This window comes from Batrachochytrium dendrobatidis (genome assembly GCF_000203795.2).
Source record: "Batrachochytrium dendrobatidis JAM81 unplaced genomic scaffold BATDEscaffold_4, whole genome shotgun sequence".
Lineage (NCBI taxonomy): Eukaryota > Fungi > Chytridiomycota > Chytridiomycetes > Rhizophydiales > Batrachochytrium > Batrachochytrium dendrobatidis.
Genome location: NW_006281102.1, coordinates 778,728 through 801,062, shown reverse-complemented (window position 1 = coordinate 801,062; position 22,335 = coordinate 778,728). Strand labels below are relative to the sequence as shown.

Here is a 22,335-nt window from a genome sequence, read left to right as displayed (position 1 = left end):
TTTAAAACAATTTGAGCAAGTAGTAAGCGCTTGAATTTTTTGCTTACTTGCCAATCTGATCTAATACAAGTTAAATATTTAAAGTTATTTTTACATTTAATTAGACTTGAATGGGTTTAGAAGATGCAATCTTGTCCAGTAAATTAGCATCAATTATTTCATGAAACTGATGATTTATTATGCAGACACCCCTATCCAGCGGCCATTTTACGTGAATGACTAACTATAGCAAATCACAAACTAAAAAGTATAATTAAAAAGATATTGCTATTCAAAATTTATTTCTAATTAATAGAATGCAGCAGCTGCTATAACAATGGCTGCAAACGAGAAACTTGCAAGCGATGCAAATGATGCACTGGATGTAACAATTTCTCCTTCAGGATATTCTGGTGTAGAAGTAGGTGTAGGTGTGATGGTCGATGGGACAGAAACTTTATGTTTGGGTGGTGGGGGTTCGTTATAAGAGCGAGTGGGGGGGACAGGCTTATTAGGTGGTGAAGATGGAGGTTGGTTAGGTGGAGGCCGAGATGGAGGTTGGTTAGGTGGAGGTCGAGATGGAGGTGAAAATGGAGGTGGTGGTGAGGATGGTGGAGGTCGAGATGGAGGTTGATTGGGTGGAGGTGGTGAAGATGGAGGTGATGGGGGAATATAGCCATATGAATAATCAGGTGGTGGATGATTAGGTGGAGGATGGTTAGGTGGAGGATGGTTAGGTGGAGGATGGTTAGGTGGTGGATGGTTAGGTGGTGGATGGTTAGGTGGTGGATGGTTAGGTGGTGGATGGTTAGGTGGTGGATGGTTAGGTGGTGGATGGTTAGGTGGAGGAGGAATATTGCCATATGAACGATCAGGTGGAGACGATGGAGGTTGATTGGGTGGTGGAGGAATATTGCCATATGAACGATCAGGTGGAGGTGGTGCAGGAATCTCGCCATATGAATGATCGGGTTCATTTGGATTAGATGTTGATGCACCGCCAGCTGGACGTTGCTTATTTTTAGATGAACGCGACTTTTTGCCAGATGGGTTATCTTCATCACCTTCATCTTCATCACCTTCTTCATCGTCTTCATCTTCTTCTTCATCATCTTCTTCTTCTTCATCGTCTTGGTTTTTGTTCTTTTTCTTGTTTTTGCTCTTGCTTTCATCTTCTTCATCGTCTTCCTCTTCCTCTTCTTCATCGTCTTCTTCCTCTTCTTCTTCCTCTTCTTCTTCCTCTTCTTCGGGACTATCTTTATCATCGCCAGACTTTTTGCTAAATGGACAACTAGATCCAGCACATGGAGTCTCTGTTTCCTCTGAATCTGGGACTCCTGTTGTCTCTGAATCTGGGACTCCTGTTGTCTCTGAATCTGGGACTCCTGTTGTCTCTGAATCTGGGACTCCTGTCGTCTGTGAATCTGGGACTCCTGTTGTCTCTGAATCTGGGACTCCTGTCGTCTGTGAATCTGGGACTCCTGCTGTCTGTGAATCTGGGACTCCTGTTGTCTCTGAATCTGGGACTCCTGTTGTCTCTGAATCTGGAACTCCTGTTGTCTCTGAGCCTGGGACTCCTGCTGTCTGTGAATCTGGGACTCCTGTTGCCTCTGACCCAGGAACTTCTGAAATCGTTGAAACTTCTTGAGCCGATGTATCATTTTGAGTCTGTGGAATTTGTGGAGCCAACGGATCATTTGGAGTCTGTGGAATTTGTGGAGCCAACGGATCATTTGGAGTCTGTGGAATTTGTGGAGCCGATGAATCATTTGGAATTTGTGGAGCCGATGAATCATTTGAAATTTGTGGAATCTGTTGAGCCGATGTATCATTTGGAGTCTGTGGAGTCTGTTGAGCCGATGAATCATTTGGAGTCTGTGGAATCTGTTGAGCCGATGGATCATTTGGAGTCTGTTGAGCTGATGGATCATGTGGAGTCTGTGGAGTCTGTTGAGCCGATGAATCATTTGGAGTCTGTGGAATCTGTTGAGCCGATGGATCATTTGGAGTCTGTTGAGCTGATGGATCATGTGGAGTCTGTGGAGTCTGTTGAGCCGATGGATCATTTGGAGTCTGTGGAGTCTGTTGAGCTGATGGATCATGTGGAGTCTGTTGAGCCGATGGATCATGTGGAGTCTGTGGAGCCGATGGATCATGTGGAGTCTGTGGGGCCGATGGGTCATGTGGAATCTGTTGAGCTGACGGATCATGTGGAATCTGTTGAGCCGACGGATCATGTGGAATCTGTTGAGCTGACGGATCATGTGGAATCTGTTGAGCCGACGGATCATGTGGAATCTGTTGAGCCGACGGATCATTTGGATCATGTGGAGCCGATGGGTCATGTGGAATCTGTTGAGCCGACGGATCATTTGGATCATGTGGAGCCGATGGGTCATGTGGAATCTGTTGAGCCGACGGATCATTTGGATCATGTGGAGCCGATGGGTCATGTGGAATCTGTTGAGCCGACGGATCATTTGGATCATGTGGAGCCGATGGGTCATGTGGAATCTGTTGAGCCGACGGATCATGTGGAATCTGTTGAGCTGACGGATCATGTGGAATCTGTTGAGCTGACGGATCATGTGGAATCTGTTGAGTCTGTGGATCATGTGGAATCTGTTGGGCCGATGGATCATGCAATCCTATCGCTGGAGCATTTAAAGATGAATCTATAATACTAGACCCTGTATGCTGTGATGCGGCGGGACAATTAGGTCCGATACATGGAGAAGGTCTAGCAGTAACTGTGACAGCCATAGCAGCAACAAGAGCGGCCGAAATAAACTTCATGATTGGTAGTATTTTTTGTAATAAATGTATTGATTAGTAATAAGCTGATATTGAATTCCAAACGATGTAGTTATTTTAGAAATCAGTTTAACTGCGAATGTAGACTACTAAAGATTATATCTTAAAACAGGGATGATACTTGATGATTATATAGTTTAGACGGTCGATTAAGGGAGATCACAAAACCCTACTTACAGGTAACATGAACACAATATTTTTAGGCTTTACATTGATAGGGAGGGTAAATATCCACTGTGTACTGAAAAGGGAGATACGGTGACAGTACACAAAGAATCAGAGAATTGGAATGAGTTGGTTGTGTCTGGTCTAACGCGTAGCTCACTTGTCAGAGGCAGCCTGTGTTTGTTGTGCTGCTAAGTATTGAAAGACTTGAAGCCACAAACTGCTCTTAATCATCCTTGTATTTGTCACGTTCTCCTTTCAAAACAACTTCTTGTGCAGACTGTCTACATCTTAGTCAGGGCTAGAGTACAACCCTGTATACCGCAAACGGCTATGGGCTGTGACATGCTTAAATGTGATTACACATTGATAATATTCTTTAATACTTGCAGCCAGTGTTGGATGTTTTACCTACAAAGTTTATTGTCAAGCAGTCAGTATATGCCACTTGTTATGGACAGCATATATACATCATTAGGCACTATTTTGGAAATCTAATCTTACTTTCTTGATTCGAGATCCTTTAGCGACACTGGATAGATAGTGATAAATCAATGAGTTTGATTTGTATGAGTTTTTACTTGTCAATACCTCATCAAAGTTGATATCAATTCTACTGTAACAGTACCACTGTAACTCGTATATGAAGTCTAAACAAAAGCATCATTGCCAATGCACTTGTTTCAGCTCAGCAAAGTAGTATATCGACCAACAAGACCAGTTTTGTTGGTTGATACTCACTGATACTCACTGATAGCTTGATGAAAATGTGTCAAACTATGACTTTTATGACAACACTGTACAAACTGTACGAGTTTAAAAGATTATTGGTGAATATTGTCCAATTTGATTGTTGACTGCAATTATTTTGGTTGGTTCGAGTTTCATTCTTTTGTCAAAAAACATCAAATGAATATTGAAACAACAAAGACAGCAACAACACAACTGTTGAATGAATACTACCAAATCAGCACTCAAGCCATACCAACACAGAGAGTCAAGTCTGAATGGCAGGATGACAACAAACGAGGTTTGTTTTTGGGAATCATCCAAGAGGGAGAAACCTCACACATCACTCGACTGCACAACCTGCTGACTGCCAACCAATTTGCAGAGCAGCAGGAATTCTCAACCAAGATCCAGTTGGCAGACTCAGAACATCATTGTACATTCATTGATGACATGTTTGGGTATTACATACTGCCATTCCACAAAGACTACAACGATTCATCCAGCTGTCACACTCCAGTTTCATCAAACCCAACATCAAGAACCAACTCTGCTGATGATCTGGACTATGTTGCAAAAGTGAGTGAGCTACAGCACAAGGACTTGAACAAGGTGGTTGAGAAGAGAGACAGTGTCTGCTTGTTTTGCTGGAATAAGCTGTCCTTGCAAGGAGCACACATCATATCCCAAAAGAACATTGGAATGGCATACAACGAACCATCCATCTTGCAATGATCTGGTTTGACGCAGAAACATCAAATACAGAACGGACTGTTGTTGTGTATCAAGTGCCATGACCAATTTGGTAAACTAAAGCAATATGTGGATGTAGTGGATGACAAACTGGTGATCAAAGTGATCAATGAGACGAATGACAAACACAAGAAGTGGATTGAGACAATTGAAGATTTGAAAGTTATCCGCAGAACAAGGCAAAAGAGATAAACTGACAATCGACAAACAGTCGAATCCAACAGTGAAATGACATTGTATTTCATTCACAACAATCTCACTCGACTACCAAACATGAACGCACTAGAGTTACACAAGACAGCATGTCTCATTTGGCGTATAGCTGGTGGTGTAGAATCTGATGATGAATATTGTCCATATGATGATGATGGCTGTACTCCTGTCGATTACCAGAGTAAGAATATCGAAAAATGGATGGACTCGAGTGCTACCTTGATGATCGAAAATATTCAATAAAGTTGTTTTAAAGTAGCAACCCACTATCTGGGAAATGATATTGAACCTATTACTCTTGAAAACATACCCCAAGATATGCTCAAGTTGGACAACTCCATCAAAGTGGATCCCAACAAACTCTTGAAAAAGTATCAAATGTAGAATGTACTGGAACAGGAATGTCAACATTCGTTCTGTATTTTTGTACAAGAATGAGCACAGAAGAAAAACTAGTCAACTAAAAGAGTTTAAAGGGCATAATGTTCCATTTTACGTGAATACAGCGGTAAAATCCCATTTACATGAATACAATGGTGATATTGACTAGCAATAAATTATTTATTGGTATCATTTTGTTTTGGCTTGGTGTTGTCATATGATGTAGATAAAGGCAGCTCTTGCCATGAATATAAACGGATATATCATTCTGGAATCAAACGAGTAGTTTAAATTTGGTCAATCTGGCATACTATTGACAGTCGATATCTTGTTTTCGAATTCGAACAGTAGAAATGCGCGATTTTGATAATCATAAATCCCAGTTCAATGCTCGCACAAACTCGTCCTCAGTAAACTGTAGCAACTTCACGGATTCAACATGCATCTGCATAAAAGTTTCAACGTATACATTAAACTAGATAAATACTCAATTGAATGACAAATGCAAAGTTTCCAGTGTTTAGATTTCATGCATCATACTTTTTGTCGCTTGAGAATCGTAACTAATTGGGCTTGCTTTTTAAATGCTGTTAATAGCTCAGACTTTTGCTTTTGAAGCTTTTTGTTTTCAGCAAACAATGCTTCAGCTGTTCGTTTTGCCACATCAATCTTTTCCTAGTATGATCGAGTAATGGCATTGAAGTCATTACAAGAGTATTAAATTTCAGATTGTACATGCCCGCTAACTGTAATCAAACTTGAAAATCCATCAGCTTTAATTGTTTACCTTGGCATCTCCTTCTTGTCTAGCCAAAATTGACCGGCATTTGTCCAACTCCTCCAGAGCACGATTCAATTTCAAATCGCGAGTGGTTACCTCATTCGCTGTTTGACGAGTTACTTTGTTCGCATTATCCATTTCCTTTTTGACTCGTTGTAGATCCAACTCGGATGCTTCATATTTGTTTTTGGATTTGTCCAACAAAACACGAAGCTTTTCAGACGTATCCTACAGTATATTAAATTTACTATTGTCAGTTTGCAAAATAAAAAGCGTCGAGTGTTTTTTAACCCTGCAGCTATCCAGGGGAAAATACCTCGGATTTGTCGAGTGCTTTTTGCATCTTTGAGCTTTCCTCTTCTACTAATTTGAGTCGCTCTAATGTCAGTACATGCTTTGCATCCTAAAATATCCAAAATTAATTGTATTAGCTATAACCGACAAAGTGAGAGACAACCCAGATACAGACTTCACTCTAGATATAATTTCATGGCTTACCTTTTCATTTTGGATTTGCACGACACTCTCCAGCTCTTTTTGAAGTACTTGAATTTTGGCTTTTAAAAATCGATTGGTCGCCTCTAGAATTTTCCCAGAAATTCATAGGTATTATAGTTTAATAGATATACGACTTTGCATTGGCTACACTTTTCAAAACTAGCAAGTCTTTACCTAATCCAAGACTGTTTTCGTTGATGTGTTTGGGTAAACCCATCATAATATGCGTTTGGTCTATGTTAATCAAACCCTATAGATTGATATGAGTATAAATTTGTATTGCATTTAAAAATAATCAAGACAGACCGGAATGAGTTTTGAAGCTTCAGAAACAGGCTCATCATTTTGATTTGAAAGTTTTTCAGTGGATGGAAATATCTTTGATCTTTCAGCCATGTCCACATTTGATGCAGAATCGGATCGTTGCAACTTTTTTGATCTATATACACCCATTTGGTTGAATTAATGCCTTGGTTGCACAATTGTATAGCACGATTTAAGCCTTTCTTACCGAATATTGACTGGTGCTGATTTTGAAACAAGTCGAGTGGGTGCTGTCGTGGGTCGCTCCAATGCACATCGTCCTTCTTTCTAAATACATGAAATAGCAATTTTTATAACAGTGAACAATCAGGCAATTTAATTTGTAAGCAACGTTTGAGTAAAATAAACATTTCAAGAATAGAATATCAACACGTATTAGGATCATATTACACACCACAACATCATTAGCTTGTTGAAGTACTTGCTTGGTTTGTGATTTGAGCTCCTTGTTTTTTTTCCTATTAGATGGTTACAGGATATACATTGGTTACAAGTACTAGTTTATATTTTTTAGATGAAATCTACCTAAATGCCTTTTCCTGCTCTAGCAAATCTGCACTAACTAGACAAGTGGCTATTTCATTGAATAGAGCAGTAACAAGAAAAAACTTTTAACTGGACATTTTCCAATCAAATAAAAACAATATATTTCATTTTGAGTTCAAGAGTACCATACATTCTAAACCAGTTTGGTATTCTTGCTCATCTTCCGAGTCGTGCTGCAACATTGTCTAGATAACAATTCAAGTTTCAACTCGCGTTAAACTCGCGTTGTGTTCAAGGTGCAGTGTTATGGGTTTAACTAGGATTCATGTGTATAATTCAGTCTTTTAAAATAAAGTATAGAATGACAACAATTGCTGTTACAAAACGTACAACTTTTTGATGATGGGCAGTGAGGATATCAATATTGCTGCGCGAACCTTGAATGGCATAAGCCAACAAATGTAGTTTCTACGCAAACAAGTACAAAATATTGACCATTATAGTGATGCTATCACTGTGCTTATGAAATGCTCATGCAATAGTCATTCTACAAGTAGATTAGATGCGATATCCTCAGCTTATAGTTTGTACGTTTAATTATAATTTTTTATTTGATTGGAACTTTTCCAATCGCTTCTGCCGAACCCGCTCGCGCTCGGTCATCTCATTTTCCACAGGATTTTTGGTATTAGACGTGGAACATGCACTACTTGAACCGACTATTGGATTAGAATTTGTAGCTGCAATTTCCGCAAAATTCGAATTAAATGGGGGTTTATACTGCCCAGCATTAGATCCAGAAGAAGCCGATGAAGGATGTTGATGTGCAAACAACATGCTTTCCTCCAATGTTCTTTTCAATGTTATATCCTTGGCATCATACTCGGCCAGATTGGCTGCAATAGCGCGTTCCAAATCAGGGTCGTTAGATGAACCCATGGAAATCCCAGATTTGGGAACTTTGTCTAATAAGCTTGCTGCAAAAGCTTTAGCCAAGTTTGTCGCTTCAGAGTCTATAGAGTTACTTGTAAGAGAGTATCCAGTGCCGGTAAATGGTCTGAGCTCCTTTTTATCATGTTCGTTAGCAATACCGTCTTTTGACGAAGATGTTTTGGTACGTGTAGTAGTAGGCAGCGATTCAGGTGGTGGAATGGGTACTTGTAAAGCCATTAGATCTGCTTCGCATCGAGGTAAATCTCCCAAAATAACAAAAATTGAATACCCTTCCATTTGAATTTGAGAAATAAACATTGCTAAATAGGTTTCGCTAATGTACTTTGGTTCTTTGAAAAGAGAGTTTAAATCATACCACCTACAGTTTTTTTCGAGATTGTGAATAAATAAAAACAAAGTTGATATTTCAATTCTACTACAATCAATTAAATGTACAATAGTGCAAAAACATGTAAAAATGATTCAAAAGTAGCCATACCTATTAGGCGATCTTCCAAATTGGCGGAGTGTGAACCAATGTTCATTCAGATTGCAAATGAATGCCTGTTCAGCACTATTTACGAGTCAAAGTTCAGTCGTCCAGAAAATAAAGTGTAGTTTTCAAAACATTCAGTCTATTCTTGCCTTGGATTATTTTTAGCAGATACGGCATCTATGGATCCAATTGGTCTTAATTCTAAATTCCAGACCTGAAGTGCTCGACAAATCACTTGAACTGAAAAGAATCCAGAATCGTCGTAATTGCTGGATCCACCCTGTTTAAACTTGACAAAATCGGCAGATTCAATACCTCCTACATTGCTTTCTGCCATGGCCTATACCAAAAAGGGTCGAGTGAGTATAAAGTTCAAAGGTATTAGCAAAGGCACACGAACGCCGCATAGGTCAGGGTTAGGCGATGCTTGATGAAAGCACATGGATAGTGCCAAGAGTTGAAAGTACAGTTCAGAATACAAAATACACACAGCTGCCTCTTCTTCGTCCAGTTGCATGGCTAGTTGAGATAAATCAACAACAGTAAAATAAGGACCTTGAAGTAAAGTATTCAGAGCATGCTGCGCACACAACTGGCCTTCTTGCTAGATGGATACAACTAGTATCAATAAAACTCAATACTTTAATATTCAAGCATGCATGGCAACAACGGAATACCTTTTCATGAAATATAGAATTGACCAGATCCATTTTGTCAATGAAAGTGAAGAAAGGCAGTCTGATGGAATATAATCCTACACGTGCACAGCTGGCATCAATTTGATGAATCTGCTATTTGATTGCATTATTTGTCAACTGCAAGTAGTAGCCAGTTGTGTGTAAGCGACCACTGCAGTTAATTGTGCAGGATTGTCTGATTGTAATGGCGTGTATTTTATTCGTATGCGAGCACGATAAACTATTTTTTGATGCTCGACAGCTTATTTCAGAATGCCAGTTTCAACACCATTCTCTGACAGTATACTGGTTTTGTTTTTAAACACGAGCCGCACTAGGATTTATTAGAATTACATCTGATTTGATTTAATGTCAAATGCAGCACATGCAAGTATTTGGTCAGATAATCCAACATGAAACAGTTTGCAAGAATCCACAGCTGAATAATAGTAAACTGCTTGCAGTTGATTGTCTTTCCAGCTATGCATGGACGATCCTTGACCAAGTTGGTTTACAAACTCCATAGATCTGACCTGAGGCTAACACTGCATTTGAGTTTGATTTTTGCACTTTTTGCAAGTGTCGAAATCTTTTCAACAGCACTCGATTCATGTCCATATCTATTGGAGTCCCTGTCAAGGTATGCATGAGCATCTTTTATTACTGCTGTATATTGGTGTTGTAGTGGAGTTTTGGACCAGCCATTTAGTTTTTATCACTTTAAACTGCTTGCACTGGACAGTTGACTGGTCTACTCCAACTTTACCAGCTGCTGGCGGATGATACTCTACTATTCTGCCTCGCTTATACAGTAGATACATCAGAGTGCTAGCATTTAAATTATATGAATTTATGTAGTATTTTTGGGGTTGGTGATTTATTATAAACCATCCCCTTACTTTTGCTTTCGAATTGGGCTGACTAAACCATGTATATATTGTCTGGACACAATCGTCAACCATGAAACCTACTTGGATTGCTGGATCGCCCAACTTTGACCATTATCAACTTTTATTCAACGATCAGTTGCTGCACGAGGCCATGGGCCATATCGTTACAATCGAGCTAAAGACAGGATCAGTTTATAGAGGCAAGCTTTTGAACGCTGAAGACAACATGAATGTACAACTCCGAGATATCACACACACTGCTCGCAATGGGAGAGTGTCTCAGCTGACTCAAGTCTTTATCCGTGGATCTCAGATCCGATTTGTTATTGTTCCGGACATGCTCAAAAACGCACCCATGTTTAAACGAATTGCCACTGGACTCAAAGGCAAGGGAATTGGGCTTGGACGTGGCAAGGCGACTGTTGCAAGAGCACAAGCAGCTCGGGATGGACCCGGTGGAGGTCGTGGAGGTGATCGTTATCATGGTGGAGGTCGTGGAGGTGATCGTCGAAGCTTTTCCAGAGGTTAAAAGAAATAGTATTGGAATATGTCGCTACTGTCGCTACTGTCATTAGATATGATTGCAAAATATGAATTACAGCCGTACTCACGTAAAATGAAACACTTTTCTGTATTCATCTTGCAATAGCTGTCTTGGAATAAACAATGGTTAAATATTCAGTTTTCCTATTATAAACTGAGGATGTCAATTCTCCAAAATACAACGACCATCATATGATGCCCACAATCATACGCTGTACGATCACCAAGTTGGTTCGACTGGTCTAATGTTGTCAATTATGCTCCACTTGCAACCTAAAATATCAGATACGTTCTAATTCAAGAGAACAAAAATTGTAGAAATGCAACTGCTTTTGTACCAATCATCAAGAAACCAGTTAAATAAAGAGTTTAGGAAACATATGTTGCCCAGTAAATTTGATATGAATTGAGATTAACCATTTCATGAGATTGTTTATTATACACTTTGACAACTTTATTTGATGGTTCATTTTACGTGAATAAGGCTGTAATAGTATAGAATCAAACAAAATTTAAATAGCAAGATGTAGATATGTTTAGTACACTTGAAAGTATATTGAATAGAATCATCCAACTCGCCAGATTAAAGAATTTGAGGACGTAGAAAGTGGCTTGATTATTCTTGTCACAAAAGGAAAATACATAACTCGAGCCAGCAGTTCAGCACATCTACGACAACCTTTTACTATCACAACGACCTTGCTTGATTCTTTACTATCAAGTATGCGTCAAACAGCTGCTTTTTTGTCTTGTAATAAAATTGTCGCTACTACTTGTAACAGATCATTTTCTCGCCAATCCTCTATTTCCAATCTGCATTCAATCCGCACTCGGTATTTAAATACTGCCATTGCTCATCATGGTAGACACATCTATAACAACAAGCATATATACCATGCCAGTTTTTGTGCCCACAGAAGATGGAGTGTAATTTCATCGCTTTCTACACAGGTAGCGTATGCGAATGCACCTAATTGATGTGCTATTGAAAGTTGCTCGAGATTGATTTTTTTGTTGCTTTTTAATATCAAGCTGTGTGGATAGCATAGTCAACTTATGGGTATTTCTTTACGTTTGTATTTAATAATTACAGGTTACTCAGCGCCAACTGTCTACCTTTTCCCCACTATTGGATGCATTCACTAGATCAAATGTAAAACCCACCGCATCATCTACTACGGTCGACTCAACAGCAACCTTATCTTTGGCTCAAAATTCAAACCCTTTACCAAAATCGCAGAATTTTGGCATTTCAAGTACGCTTGAAAGCAATGAGCCTGGCGAATCATGGCGATCAGATATCACCATCATCCGAGAAATGTTGGGTTATCTATGGCCAAAAGATGATTGGAAAGTAAAGGCCCGTGTCGTTATGGCAATTACAGTTCTCATCAGTGGGAAACTCGTCAACGTATCCATACCCCTGTTTTTTAAAGAGATTGTCGACATTCTTAACAGCTACGTTCCCATGGCAGATGCTGATCCAACTGTTCTCGGTGTTGCAGGAACAGTACTGATTGGATATGGCGCTGCTAAATTGGGTGCATCTTTCTTGCAAGAAATGCGGAATGCTATTTTTGGATCTGTTGCTCAGCGGGCGATTCGATCCGCCGCTAGAGAGATTTTTGTTCATTTGCAAAATCTAGATTTATCATTTCATCTGGGAAGACAAACTGGTGGTCTTGTACGAGCAATCGATCGTGGCACAAAAGGCATCAATCAGATTCTATCTTCTGTCGTATTTCATCTTTTTCCCACTGCATTTGAGATTTCTGTTGTGTGTGGTATTCTCACCTACACATACGGTATTGAATATGCTGCAGTCACACTTATTACTATGGCTGCATACACTGCCTTTACGTTTGTGACTACTTCGTGGCGAATGAAGTTTCGAAAACAAATGAATCAAGCTGACAACACTGCAGCAGCAACAGCTACCGATTCTCTTCTCAACTACGAAGCTGTCAAACATTTCAACAATGAGAAATTTGAGATGCGAAATTACGATATCTCACTCGCCAAATATGAAAAGGCTGCAATTCATACAGCCACTTCGTTGGCGTTTCTTAATGCCGGACAAAATGCAATATTCTCGATTGCATTGACCGCCATGATGTGGATGGCAAGTCAAGGCGTGTTGGAGGGAAATCTTACAGTAGGAGACTTGGTCATGATCAACGGGCTTGTCTTTCAACTGTCTATGCCGCTGAATTTTCTTGGATCTGTGTATAGAGAGACGAGACAAAGTCTGATGGATATGGGAGTTATGTTTCGACTTCAGAGGGTGGAAAGCAAAGTGCAAAACTCGCCTACTGCCAAGCCACTTGTGCTCACTCATGGTGGTGAAATTGTGTTTGATAAAGTGTCGTTTGGTTATATGGAAACAAGACCCATTTTGAACCAGATTTCGTTTCGCATACCTGCTGGTAAACGAGTGGCTTTTGTTGGACCTTCTGGATGCGGAAAGTCGACTATTTTGAGACTACTATTTCGATTTTATGACCCTTATTCTGGTGAGATTTCTATTGACGGCCAAAACATTTCCAAAGTTACTCTTCAAAGCCTGAGAGAGTGTATCGGCGTTGTTCCGCAAGACACAATCTTGTTCAATCAGACTGTGTTTTACAACATCTTGTATGGCAGAACAGATGCATCACCCGAAGATGTGTATGAAGCTGCACGCAAAGCTGTGATCCACGACATTATTCAAAACTCGTTTCCAGAAAAATACAATACTCGTGTAGGTGAACGAGGACTGATGGTGTCTGGAGGTGAAAAGCAGCGACTTCAACTTGCCCGTATTTTTCTCAAGGTAGCGTGCTTGTATTAGACGTGACTGTATTTTAACGATCGGTTGTGTGGTATTGATTTTAATTTTTGTAACGATGTGAATAATTAGGATGCACCAATTATGATGTTTGATGAAGCAACATCGGCACTGGATCAAGCAACCGAAACTGCCATCATGCGTACTATTCGGGAATATCTTGCTACATCTTCCAAATTCATCCAGTTCAACACAACGGATACAGATCATGCCTTGTCTTTACAAAGTGGCCGTACGGCTATTTTTATTGCACACCGGCTAAAGACTATTGCTGACTGTGATGAAATTTTTGTGCTGGATCAAGGTAAAGTGGTCGAACATGGGTCACACGATAAATTGATGCATAAAAAAGGACTATACTATCATATGTGGAATGCTCAGCAACACGGCACACATCAGCATCATGTATCAGAATAAAGACTAAAGATATGTATGTTGAAAAAAGACTTGTGATGTTTTGAAAAGTTGTTCACTAGATCGAGTTAGTGGCCTTTGTTCATTAACAAATGAATAACTTGGTGGAATGGCAAACCCTTCAAAATTCAAAGAACAAATAAAAACTGCAAATCCTCTTCAGAAAGCTAAATATTGCAATACACGCAGTAAAAGTAAGCCCAACAATTACAAAATACGGAAAAGATAAAGTTTCACTATGTATGCTGTTTACCTTGGCCAAGGCGTCCAAATTGCCTCCGACTGTAGAATCAAACAAGGCTTTTTTCTTTTCTTGCAGCATCAAAATCCTCGACTCGATTGAATTCTCGACAATAATTCGAGTGATTTTTATTGGCCTGTACTGTCCTAACCTATGGATCCGATCAAAAGCTTGATCTTCGGCTGCTGGATTCCACCATGGATCAAGGACAAACACTCTGGAAGCTTCTGTCAAATTCAACGCAACACCTCCAGCCTTCAATGAAACCAAAAATACTGTGATGCTCGGATCTGTCATAAAGGAGTTGATGACATCATCACGTTGAAAGGGGGCCATACGACCATCAAGTTTAACAACATTAAATCCAGCACGGATAAGCCGCCACTGAACCAAATCAAGAAATGATACAAATTGAGAGAATACGATGGATTTAGAGGTTGCGTCGTCACGTTGAAGCAAAGTAAGCTCTTCTACCAATGCCTCAATCTTGGTACTACTGCGCCAGTTGGCAAGATCAATGTAGTTTACAATACTGTTACGAGCACCTGTGGTAGAACTAATGGACTCGATAGGATTTTGAGTCAGATCAATGGAGAGAGGGCGGAAACAGCTTGGGCATTTGGGTGGAGCTAATGAGGGAGCAGATTGAATAAATTGACGAGCATCCTCACGGCAAAATACATGCTTGCATTTGCTCATGATTGCATCCTCTGCCTCTTCTTGGCAGATTGTACACACTAGTCTCTCCTTGGCAGTTTTATCATCAATTGCCAACTTGGTAGTGACAAGATCAGGATGGTTGGCAGCAAGCCGCATGCGACTGAGCAATGAGAAAATCGAAGCGTAGTTGTTGAGAACCGTACCTGCTGCAGCATATGTATTGAATGTTCGCGCAGAATCAGTGTATAAACTGCTATATAATTCCTCTTCAGCAAGGTTAAACACGTCTCGCCGCACCTGTACAACACGCGGAGGTAATCCAAGCTCTTCAGATCGCTCCAATTTGGTGCGTCGAAGCATGATGCGATCAAGAAGAACACGTAGCTTGCGAAAACCTTCCAAACCTTCCCCTTTGGCGCCGAACCTTTGAATCGGCTTGAGAATTTCGGCATTCCACCAGCAGTAGTGTCTATGTCCAGTATGTCCACAATGATCGCAGGTTCTGCGATTGGTAAATCGCCATGATGTTTGACTGCAATCACATGATCGGCAAAAATAGTATGAATATGGATGAACATCCATAAATCGAATAAGCGAATACAGCTATAAAGAGATGGAATTTTTGCAAGTTCTTGTTAATCATTCAAAATCGGCAATTGTAGTTTATATAAAAAGTATCAAGCAATATGCTCTACCTCTCCGACACGATTTTGCAAAGGCGTTCCACTTAGTGACCATTTGTAATCTCGCTTGAGAGCAAAAGCTGAGCGAGCGGTGTTACAACTTCTGTCTTTGATATAGTGTGCTTCATCGAGAATCACTCGACCCCACTCGATGGCATGAATAACACTTATTCCAGTCACCTTTTTACCGTTTTTCGGAACACCATACCTTTCTTTACGGTAACCTTGTTCAATAATCGAGTATGTTGTAATGACAATATCGTATTTACATATATCCTCGGCTTTAACCAAACGTTTCGCTCCTATATCCATACCAAGATTACATGGTTTCAAAAGAAATTGTTTAAGTGGACATCAATGACATATCAAGCCAAATATTAGAATACAGGCAGTGGATTGCCTATTCCAATAAAAAATTATCAGATTTACCATGGTGCAGCAAAACTTTGAAGAAATCTGGAGCAACCCGATTCTTAATTTCATTATACCATTGTATGATTGCGCTATTAAGCCAGTCCAGAATAAAGAAAAATATGACCATTAATAATGGTTGCAATGAAATACAGTTTAAAGCAGATTCAGACACGTACACTGTTGGACAGACAATAAGGTTGGGCTTGTCAAGACGGCGAGTCACCATTAGAGAGATCATCTGGATAGTCTTTCCCATTCCCATCTCGTCGGCAAGAATGCCGCCAGCAAACTTGCCTTGTTCTTGAACTTGAAGCCAATGCAAGCCCTCAAGCTGGAAGGGAAGTAGCTTAATATTAATCTCTTTTGGTTGTGGGGCTTGTGTGGTTTCTACAATAGTAATTTCACCCTCGAGTTTGTCCCAAACGTTTGCAAGCTCCGGATGATAATCCACCTTCTCCTTCTAATGTATGAACAAATGAATAGTGATGGTTGGAGATTAAAAGGTAGCCCAAACACACTTTAGTATCACAAGTGTCATCCATGCACTACTCTACCTTTTTCTTTGGAGTAGCAGATCGTCTCCGTCTTGGTGTAGGCACGGGAGGAGCAGTGACAGTCAGAGTGTGATCAGACTCCACCTCTTCATTGCTAACATGAGCATCACTGCCATAAACCGAGTCTTTGTCGCTGCTGTCATCGTTTTGAGTATCAGACTCTGCAAACGATTCAGACATATCTGTACCGCCATTATCCTGCTCGTCGGTCGGAGAAATGGGTTCGGGCTGAACAGAAGCTCTTTTGCGGCGAGCTGATCTGGCTGTAGAATCTGTGGCAATAGAAGACTCGGCAGAAACTTGGTCCTGTGTGGTTTTAGAAGCTACTGATCTACTCCGAGCAGCTGGTCGACTGGATGTGCCATTCGGACCACCTCGCTTGCGAACTGGGAATGCTTGGATCACCAATTCGTCATCCGAGTCATCAGACCGAGTTTCTAAAGCAATAGCTTTATTCGAACCCTTTTTGGGAGCGATCGGACTATTTGCCAATGTAGCATTTGAAGAAGTAGATCGCCTTTGACGCTTACGGTTCGAGGTAGAGCCAGCAGTCTTTTTGACAGAAAGAGACCGATCAGTATCGGACTGATCGTCTATAGAAGTAGCATCGCTACTGCTCGCCAAAGGCTGAGCAGTACGTTTCGGGTTGGTCAGTGGTGTTGGATTCTCAGTCATAGTAGACTCAATACGAGCACTACGACGACGACCACTAGCAGAAGCATCTACTGTAGCTACCTGCTTTTTTGAATGTCCGGCATGATCAAACATGATTTTTTGTGAGTTATGGTCGGCATCACCTATATCAGCACACTGAATGAGTTCAATTCTACTCAGAGCATCACTGTTATATTAAAATAGTAGGGAATGACAGTGACAATAAGCACAAAATAGCAATCTTGTAAAATATCGTACCGGCACCATCAATACTGGTCGCATTCAGAGAACTTCCACTTGCTTTGGTCATGATCGTTCTCCGCAACTGTTCTGATTGCCAACTTCAAGCCAAAAGCATCGTGTTCTACTTTATATTGCACGTGATTCAAATTTCTTTTATTCAATTCCAGTTGCTCATCAAACTGGATCCAAGCACTATTTTAAACTAATAAAACGCATATTATTTTGACCTTTTGGGTTTGGATGAATTCAATCCATCATCTTCTCGGGATGATCGCTTTTGGGCTGATATTACCACATTGAAATAATACACAGGTGTTAGCAGTTGGATTGTATTACATCAAAACATGATCTGGAGATTCAAGCGATACACCTACATTCTCCTTCACCCCCTTCATCACCATCCGAGCTCTGATAATCTTCGCTGAATTCCTCGCCAACGTCTGAATCACTTGCTCCAACAAAGTCTTCATCCTCTGTTTATCCAAAATCACAGTTGTATTTGATAATATTGCAGGTATTAGATGCAAGTTGAAAATAAAATCGGATCTCATGCAAATACATACCACTTTCAGAATCGTCATCTGGATCATTACCACCTGCACCTTCTTGATAGGATACTTTTCTTCTTCCACCGCTCTTTTCACCATCGTCGTCACTCTCGCGATAAGTAACTGCTTCGTCGGCAATCTCGTTTCGAACCGGTAGTCTCTTGCTTAAACAGAATTCCTCCAAAGGACCATACTCTTCCCTATAAAATCAAGTCATTGCACCAATATCGTTGTAAATCATTTTTCAAGATACCTCGTGAATAGTTGACAAAACTCATGTCCAACTTACCGAGAAATACTAGAAAATGAGTATTCTACACCAGTCACCAAACTAAATTTGACTTCAAATGTTTTGGTTGATGCTGTAGATCCTGATGATACTCGCGAAAAGGTGACTGCAGTGATGTCCGAGTGAGAGAAAAAGATGGGTGGTTTAGGAATGGCCAAGAAACACTTGTCCAGCGGGTACAAAATTGCTTCGTTTGCCTTTTGAGAGCACTTGAGTCCACTTTGGCCATTGGCACTTTGATACTGTAGACTAGACATGATGACCTTTTTCTTGGAAAGGCCCTTGAACACGTCACTTACTACTTCATAAACAGGGCCATCGTAGCTTTTCTCGAGAGCGCCAGCATACTTTTCTTGAATCACAGATCTGAATCCATAAAATATAGGCAAAGGTTGGATTAAGATCTGCCGTTAAAGTGAATTAAAAACAAAACGCCATTACAACTTACTCTTCAAGAGTCAGATCAATCTCAATCTCCTCCTCACGACCAAATTGGAACACAAGATATGGGTACCGTGTTTGACCCTGACGCAAAGGAGGATCAAGTCCTACAATAAACATGTAATGCAAATCGTCGGGTTTGGGAACCAAAAACATCCTCTTGATGGCAGAATATAGGATCTTGTAATCATGGCTTTTTCCACGAAGACGGAAATATGCCTCGTGCATCTCTACAACAAAGCGAGATCTAGGCGTAATACACAAAAGTTCTGAGAAACTGACGATAGACTCTGATAGAATAGAGTCCATATCAGCCTTTTGCTTAACAGTGTCACAAAAAAGAGCAGCAGCGGTAAGCACTTCACCCTCGGCATCATATAATGCCTGTTGCGAAATCTCTCCTTCTTCATTGCCTACGCCGTTATCAACAGAAATGCCTTGAAACTCCTCACGTCGATCCTTGTACATTCGACGTCCGCTTGAATCTAGTTCTACTTGAGCAGCAGTAACATTTCCTGGAAGGTAAAAGCGTATCTCAACAAGTGCATCTTCTTTTGCTCGACTACGTCCTATAGGAGATGGATCCGTTGCATTTGCAATTGGAGGATGAAACTCGATCGAGACCTCATTTTTGTTTCCAACAGCAGTGTTGCTGACCTGATTCAATGGAATCTCGAAAGCAGTTTTTTTATCGACGTTGAAGGAGAGAATGCTCGATTGGAAGTTGGGCTCGCCCCAGTTGTATCCTCGAAGTGAAGTGTCGACGACTTCCAATGGAACATTGTAATGTTGGTTGGCAATAGACGAAAGGTATTCAAACGACTAAATGGATGCCATACCCATAAATAAACAGTTAAAAATTACTATTTCCATCTACGATGCTGATATTGAGTAGTCACGCCAAACTTGTTTAGCAAGATTGCTCATTCCAACAATAGAAATAAAAAACACATACATCCTTGGGAAATCCATCAAACATGATGATGCTTCCGTCCTGTCTGGTCACTCGTAGCTGATAATCTCTAGCTACTCTCAGCCAATGAAGAAAACGAATATCTGCAGCAGGCACAGTTTTGATCTCGCTGGTTGCCTGGCTCTTCCATCCAAGTCCAGCATCAGACAGCTTGAATCTACCAATGGCCTGGAGTACAAGGTTGTATTAGTGATATTCCAAGTTTTCTATTGTCAATCTGCATACTGGACATGTTTAATGGAGCATCAATTTATTCACAAAACAACAATGGCATATTCAGTGCAAGTGCAGATGGTTTGTTGTGTTGATCTCAGCAATACACAGGATCTGTAAGTCATGACTGCTTAGTATAGTACACACCTGCACACCATTTGTTCCACCCAAGAACACATTGTCAAAGTCCTTGCGTCTTGCGTCCATTACTGCAATCAGAAATCTGTCGAGTGGATTTTGGAAAAAGTTTACAATTCAACCCGGCAAGACAACTGGCATTTGTTACTAAAACAGCACAATCCAAACACTGTTGGTGCTTTCTACAGCACAATGAATCTATTTCATGACTTGGATTATTCCCACTGACTTTGAATCAAAAAGGTTACTCATTCTCACATATGTCTAATTGCTACAAAAGATACCAGCTATTTAATAGAATCGTATTAGAAATCATCAATGATCTGGAAATGGACTTGTAATGGATTGAGTGACACCAGTGCATCCAGCATTGCTAGCGTCTATTCCATATTAGATTCAACCAATAATAAAAACACAGAGTTAGATATCTCTCAATACCAATCTACATCCTGTACACCATTCAATGGAGTATGAAACCCCGTTTGGAGACGCAAGCCGATCCAACAGGTCCAAGACATCATTGCCTGAAGTTTAAATGGGATGAATTACCACTCACTTGCGCTGGAGTAGCTGATGCCTGCATAGCTGATCTTGGGCTGCTTTCAAAGCTTTCGCTTTGTGGTACTCCCGAGTCAATGCAATGCTCTACTGGACTTTCAGTCCATGCAGAAGGAAAAACAGAGGCTCTCATCAAGGGAGTCAATGGAGCTGTAGATGGTCCAGTCTGTGCAAGCGAGAATTGTCTAAATGCAGCAGTAACGCTAAAAGCACTAGCAGCTTGTAACTGAATAGCAGTATGTGAGTGTGGAAAAGTGCCAAACACTAATCTGCACAACGACTGATGACGTCTAACAGTCTGTTGCATGTACAGTCGTTGCATTGTAATGATCGAATTCGAAGAAAACAATTAAAACAACTTGTGAATTGGCGCTTGATTTGTATAAATGTTACATTGGACATCCAAACCGTTATTTTATCCAATTGCTTTGTTATCAATCCATCTTGTGTTGCAAAATGCATTTCCTAGCACACGACTTACCAGGCAAGTATCTTTGGGTTGTTTCTCTGCAATTGTCTTTTGTTGGCTGTTCAAGCTTAGCTTTCATGGAACTCCTTTCAAATGGCTGCATTTGCAATTATTGTAAGAACCAACCGTAAATACTTTATTTAGACGACAAAAATATGCTGGGTATAACCAAATTGGTCATATTACTGATAAAAATGTTTCAAGAAATTAGAAATAAATGAATTAAACACATAAACCTGTCATTTGTTTTTGGAAAGCACCTTCCATAACTTGGTTTCTGACTTTTCAATCGACACGGCAGTTCCAAATGCATGATCCCAAATACTGAACAATGTACCATAGTTGCCTCGATGAAAAACGTGGTGAGCAGCATGAAATCGTGGTCCGACCAAGACAAAGTCCCACCAGTCAAGTCCAGGCATACTACATCCAGCATGAGCAATCGCGCCATGGATCTGCAGCGCAAACGCGATGGCCCACACTTCGGCAATATTGAATTTGAGAAGAGCGGGAACAATCAGGAGCGGTATGAATGCTTCGAGGAAGTCGGGGAGAGCGCCATTGGTCACATCTGTTGCATACATGCTAACACCGTGATGCTCACGATGAAAGGGAATGAAGGGACCAAAGTGGTGTTGCATTGTATGCACTATGTAAAGGCCAAAGTCGTAGACAACGAGAGTGAGAACAAGACGAAAGATGACAACGGCGAGGCTATTGGGCAGAGGATTAGTGGTATAAATACCCAATAAAGCCATCGAGATGCCAAAAAGTGTTGATACCATCATACTGACTGTCAGAGAGTGACCTGGGCTTGGTTTAGTGGTGGGGAGTGACGGGAAGCGCTTGTAGACAGTAGGTCGCGCATGTAAATACTCTTGAATAGCTTGAACAGAGGCCATAATGACAAGCATCATTACTGTACTACCTACGCTGTTAAGGATGATGCTTTGAATAAATGTTGGTGATGGGTATGCATATTGATCTTTGGATACTGTAGATGGATGGACAAAATCAGAGTATTGTGACTCTGCTCTTGGAGCGGAGTGTGAGACAAATTGTACAATTAAACTAGCATATTGCGAATAAATGCCAGAGACATTCATAGCCATATGTTTGTGTATCATATCAATAGGAGATGAAAGCATAGTTGAGTAATTACTGCCCAGGAATGTAACAAAAGTAGACATCAAGATATACAGAATGGAGTATCAATATAGAGTAGATCGGTGACGCAGCATATATTAGTATTTTGAGTTACTTTGCAACACTACTTAAATAGAAATGCTTTCAGGTGGTTCGATCGACACTGAAGACTGCGCTGTGTAAAGTGGACTTGATTCACACAAGCCGC

At 40.5% G+C, this 22,335-nt stretch overlaps 10 protein-coding genes across 10 annotated transcripts; 3 read left to right on the top strand and 7 right to left on the bottom strand.

Moving 5' to 3' along the window:
* Nucleotides 1–288: 288 nt before the first annotated feature.
* Nucleotides 289–2,775, bottom strand: BATDEDRAFT_24031 (uncharacterized protein; the record flags this gene model as incomplete). The annotated part of the gene is made up of 2 exons (XM_006677830.1): nucleotides 289–1,258; nucleotides 2,669–2,775. 2 exons carry the CDS (start codon nucleotides 2,773–2,775, stop codon nucleotides 289–291), a joined length of 1,077 nt encoding a protein of 358 aa, XP_006677893.1.
* A 1,092-nt stretch (nucleotides 2,776–3,867) lies between these two features.
* BATDEDRAFT_24030 (uncharacterized protein) lies at nucleotides 3,868–4,422 on the top strand (the record flags this gene model as incomplete). The annotated part of the gene is made up of 1 exon (XM_006677829.1): nucleotides 3,868–4,422. The coding sequence occupies one exon, from the start codon at nucleotides 3,868–3,870 to the stop codon at nucleotides 4,420–4,422; it is 555 nt and encodes a 184-aa protein (XP_006677892.1).
* Nucleotides 4,423–5,404: 982 nt separating this feature from the next.
* BATDEDRAFT_87857 (uncharacterized protein) lies at nucleotides 5,405–7,365 on the bottom strand (the record flags this gene model as incomplete). Its single annotated transcript, XM_006678064.1, has 11 exons — nucleotides 5,405–5,479; nucleotides 5,575–5,709; nucleotides 5,822–6,043; nucleotides 6,132–6,218; nucleotides 6,314–6,396; nucleotides 6,488–6,563; nucleotides 6,620–6,752; nucleotides 6,825–6,904; nucleotides 7,032–7,095; nucleotides 7,163–7,211; nucleotides 7,314–7,365. The coding sequence occupies 11 exons, from the start codon at nucleotides 7,363–7,365 to the stop codon at nucleotides 5,405–5,407; spliced, it is 1,056 nt and encodes a 351-aa protein (XP_006678127.1).
* A 943-nt stretch (nucleotides 7,366–8,308) lies between these two features.
* BATDEDRAFT_10760 (uncharacterized protein) lies at nucleotides 8,309–9,156 on the bottom strand (the record flags this gene model as incomplete). The annotated part of the gene is made up of 4 exons (XM_006677696.1): nucleotides 8,309–8,435; nucleotides 8,556–8,620; nucleotides 8,725–8,892; nucleotides 9,043–9,156. Coding segments are annotated over 4 exons (474 nt in total), but the record flags the coding sequence as incomplete, so codon positions are not given.
* A 1,096-nt stretch (nucleotides 9,157–10,252) lies between these two features.
* BATDEDRAFT_7518 (uncharacterized protein) lies at nucleotides 10,253–10,483 on the top strand (the record flags this gene model as incomplete). Its single annotated transcript, XM_006677650.1, has 1 exon — nucleotides 10,253–10,483. A coding segment is annotated over one exon (231 nt), but the record flags the coding sequence as incomplete, so codon positions are not given.
* Nucleotides 10,484–11,308: 825 nt separating this feature from the next.
* On the top strand, nucleotides 11,309–13,927 carry BATDEDRAFT_34815 (uncharacterized protein). Its single transcript, XM_006677950.1, has 3 exons — nucleotides 11,309–11,613; nucleotides 11,756–13,474; nucleotides 13,562–13,927. Exons 1-3 carry the CDS (start codon nucleotides 11,386–11,388, stop codon nucleotides 13,904–13,906), a joined length of 2,292 nt encoding a protein of 763 aa, XP_006678013.1. The 5' UTR covers nucleotides 11,309–11,385; the 3' UTR covers nucleotides 13,907–13,927.
* Nucleotides 13,928–13,940: 13 nt separating this feature from the next.
* Nucleotides 13,941–16,876, bottom strand: BATDEDRAFT_16302 (uncharacterized protein). Its single transcript, XM_006677720.1, has 6 exons — nucleotides 16,456–16,876; nucleotides 16,078–16,361; nucleotides 15,917–15,990; nucleotides 15,500–15,786; nucleotides 14,157–15,407; nucleotides 13,941–14,070 (listed from the first exon to the last, which is right to left on the bottom strand). The coding sequence occupies exons 1-6, from the start codon at nucleotides 16,633–16,635 to the stop codon at nucleotides 14,032–14,034; spliced, it is 2,115 nt and encodes a 704-aa protein (XP_006677783.1). The 5' UTR covers nucleotides 16,636–16,876; the 3' UTR covers nucleotides 13,941–14,031.
* An 833-nt stretch (nucleotides 16,877–17,709) lies between these two features.
* BATDEDRAFT_10843 (FACT complex subunit POB3) lies at nucleotides 17,710–19,765 on the bottom strand (the record flags this gene model as incomplete). The annotated part of the gene is made up of 6 exons (XM_006677704.1): nucleotides 17,710–17,825; nucleotides 17,955–18,100; nucleotides 18,190–18,555; nucleotides 18,638–19,026; nucleotides 19,141–19,452; nucleotides 19,586–19,765. Coding segments are annotated over 6 exons (1,509 nt in total), but the record flags the coding sequence as incomplete, so codon positions are not given.
* Nucleotides 19,766–20,269: 504 nt separating this feature from the next.
* BATDEDRAFT_87853 (uncharacterized protein) lies at nucleotides 20,270–20,834 on the bottom strand (the record flags this gene model as incomplete). Its single annotated transcript, XM_006678063.1, has 2 exons — nucleotides 20,270–20,334; nucleotides 20,504–20,834. 2 exons carry the CDS (start codon nucleotides 20,832–20,834, stop codon nucleotides 20,270–20,272), a joined length of 396 nt encoding a protein of 131 aa, XP_006678126.1.
* A 386-nt stretch (nucleotides 20,835–21,220) lies between these two features.
* On the bottom strand, nucleotides 21,221–21,898 carry BATDEDRAFT_87852 (uncharacterized protein; the record flags this gene model as incomplete). The annotated part of the gene is made up of 1 exon (XM_006678062.1): nucleotides 21,221–21,898. The coding sequence occupies one exon, from the start codon at nucleotides 21,896–21,898 to the stop codon at nucleotides 21,221–21,223; it is 678 nt and encodes a 225-aa protein (XP_006678125.1).
* Between the last annotated feature and the right edge of the window lie 437 nt (nucleotides 21,899–22,335).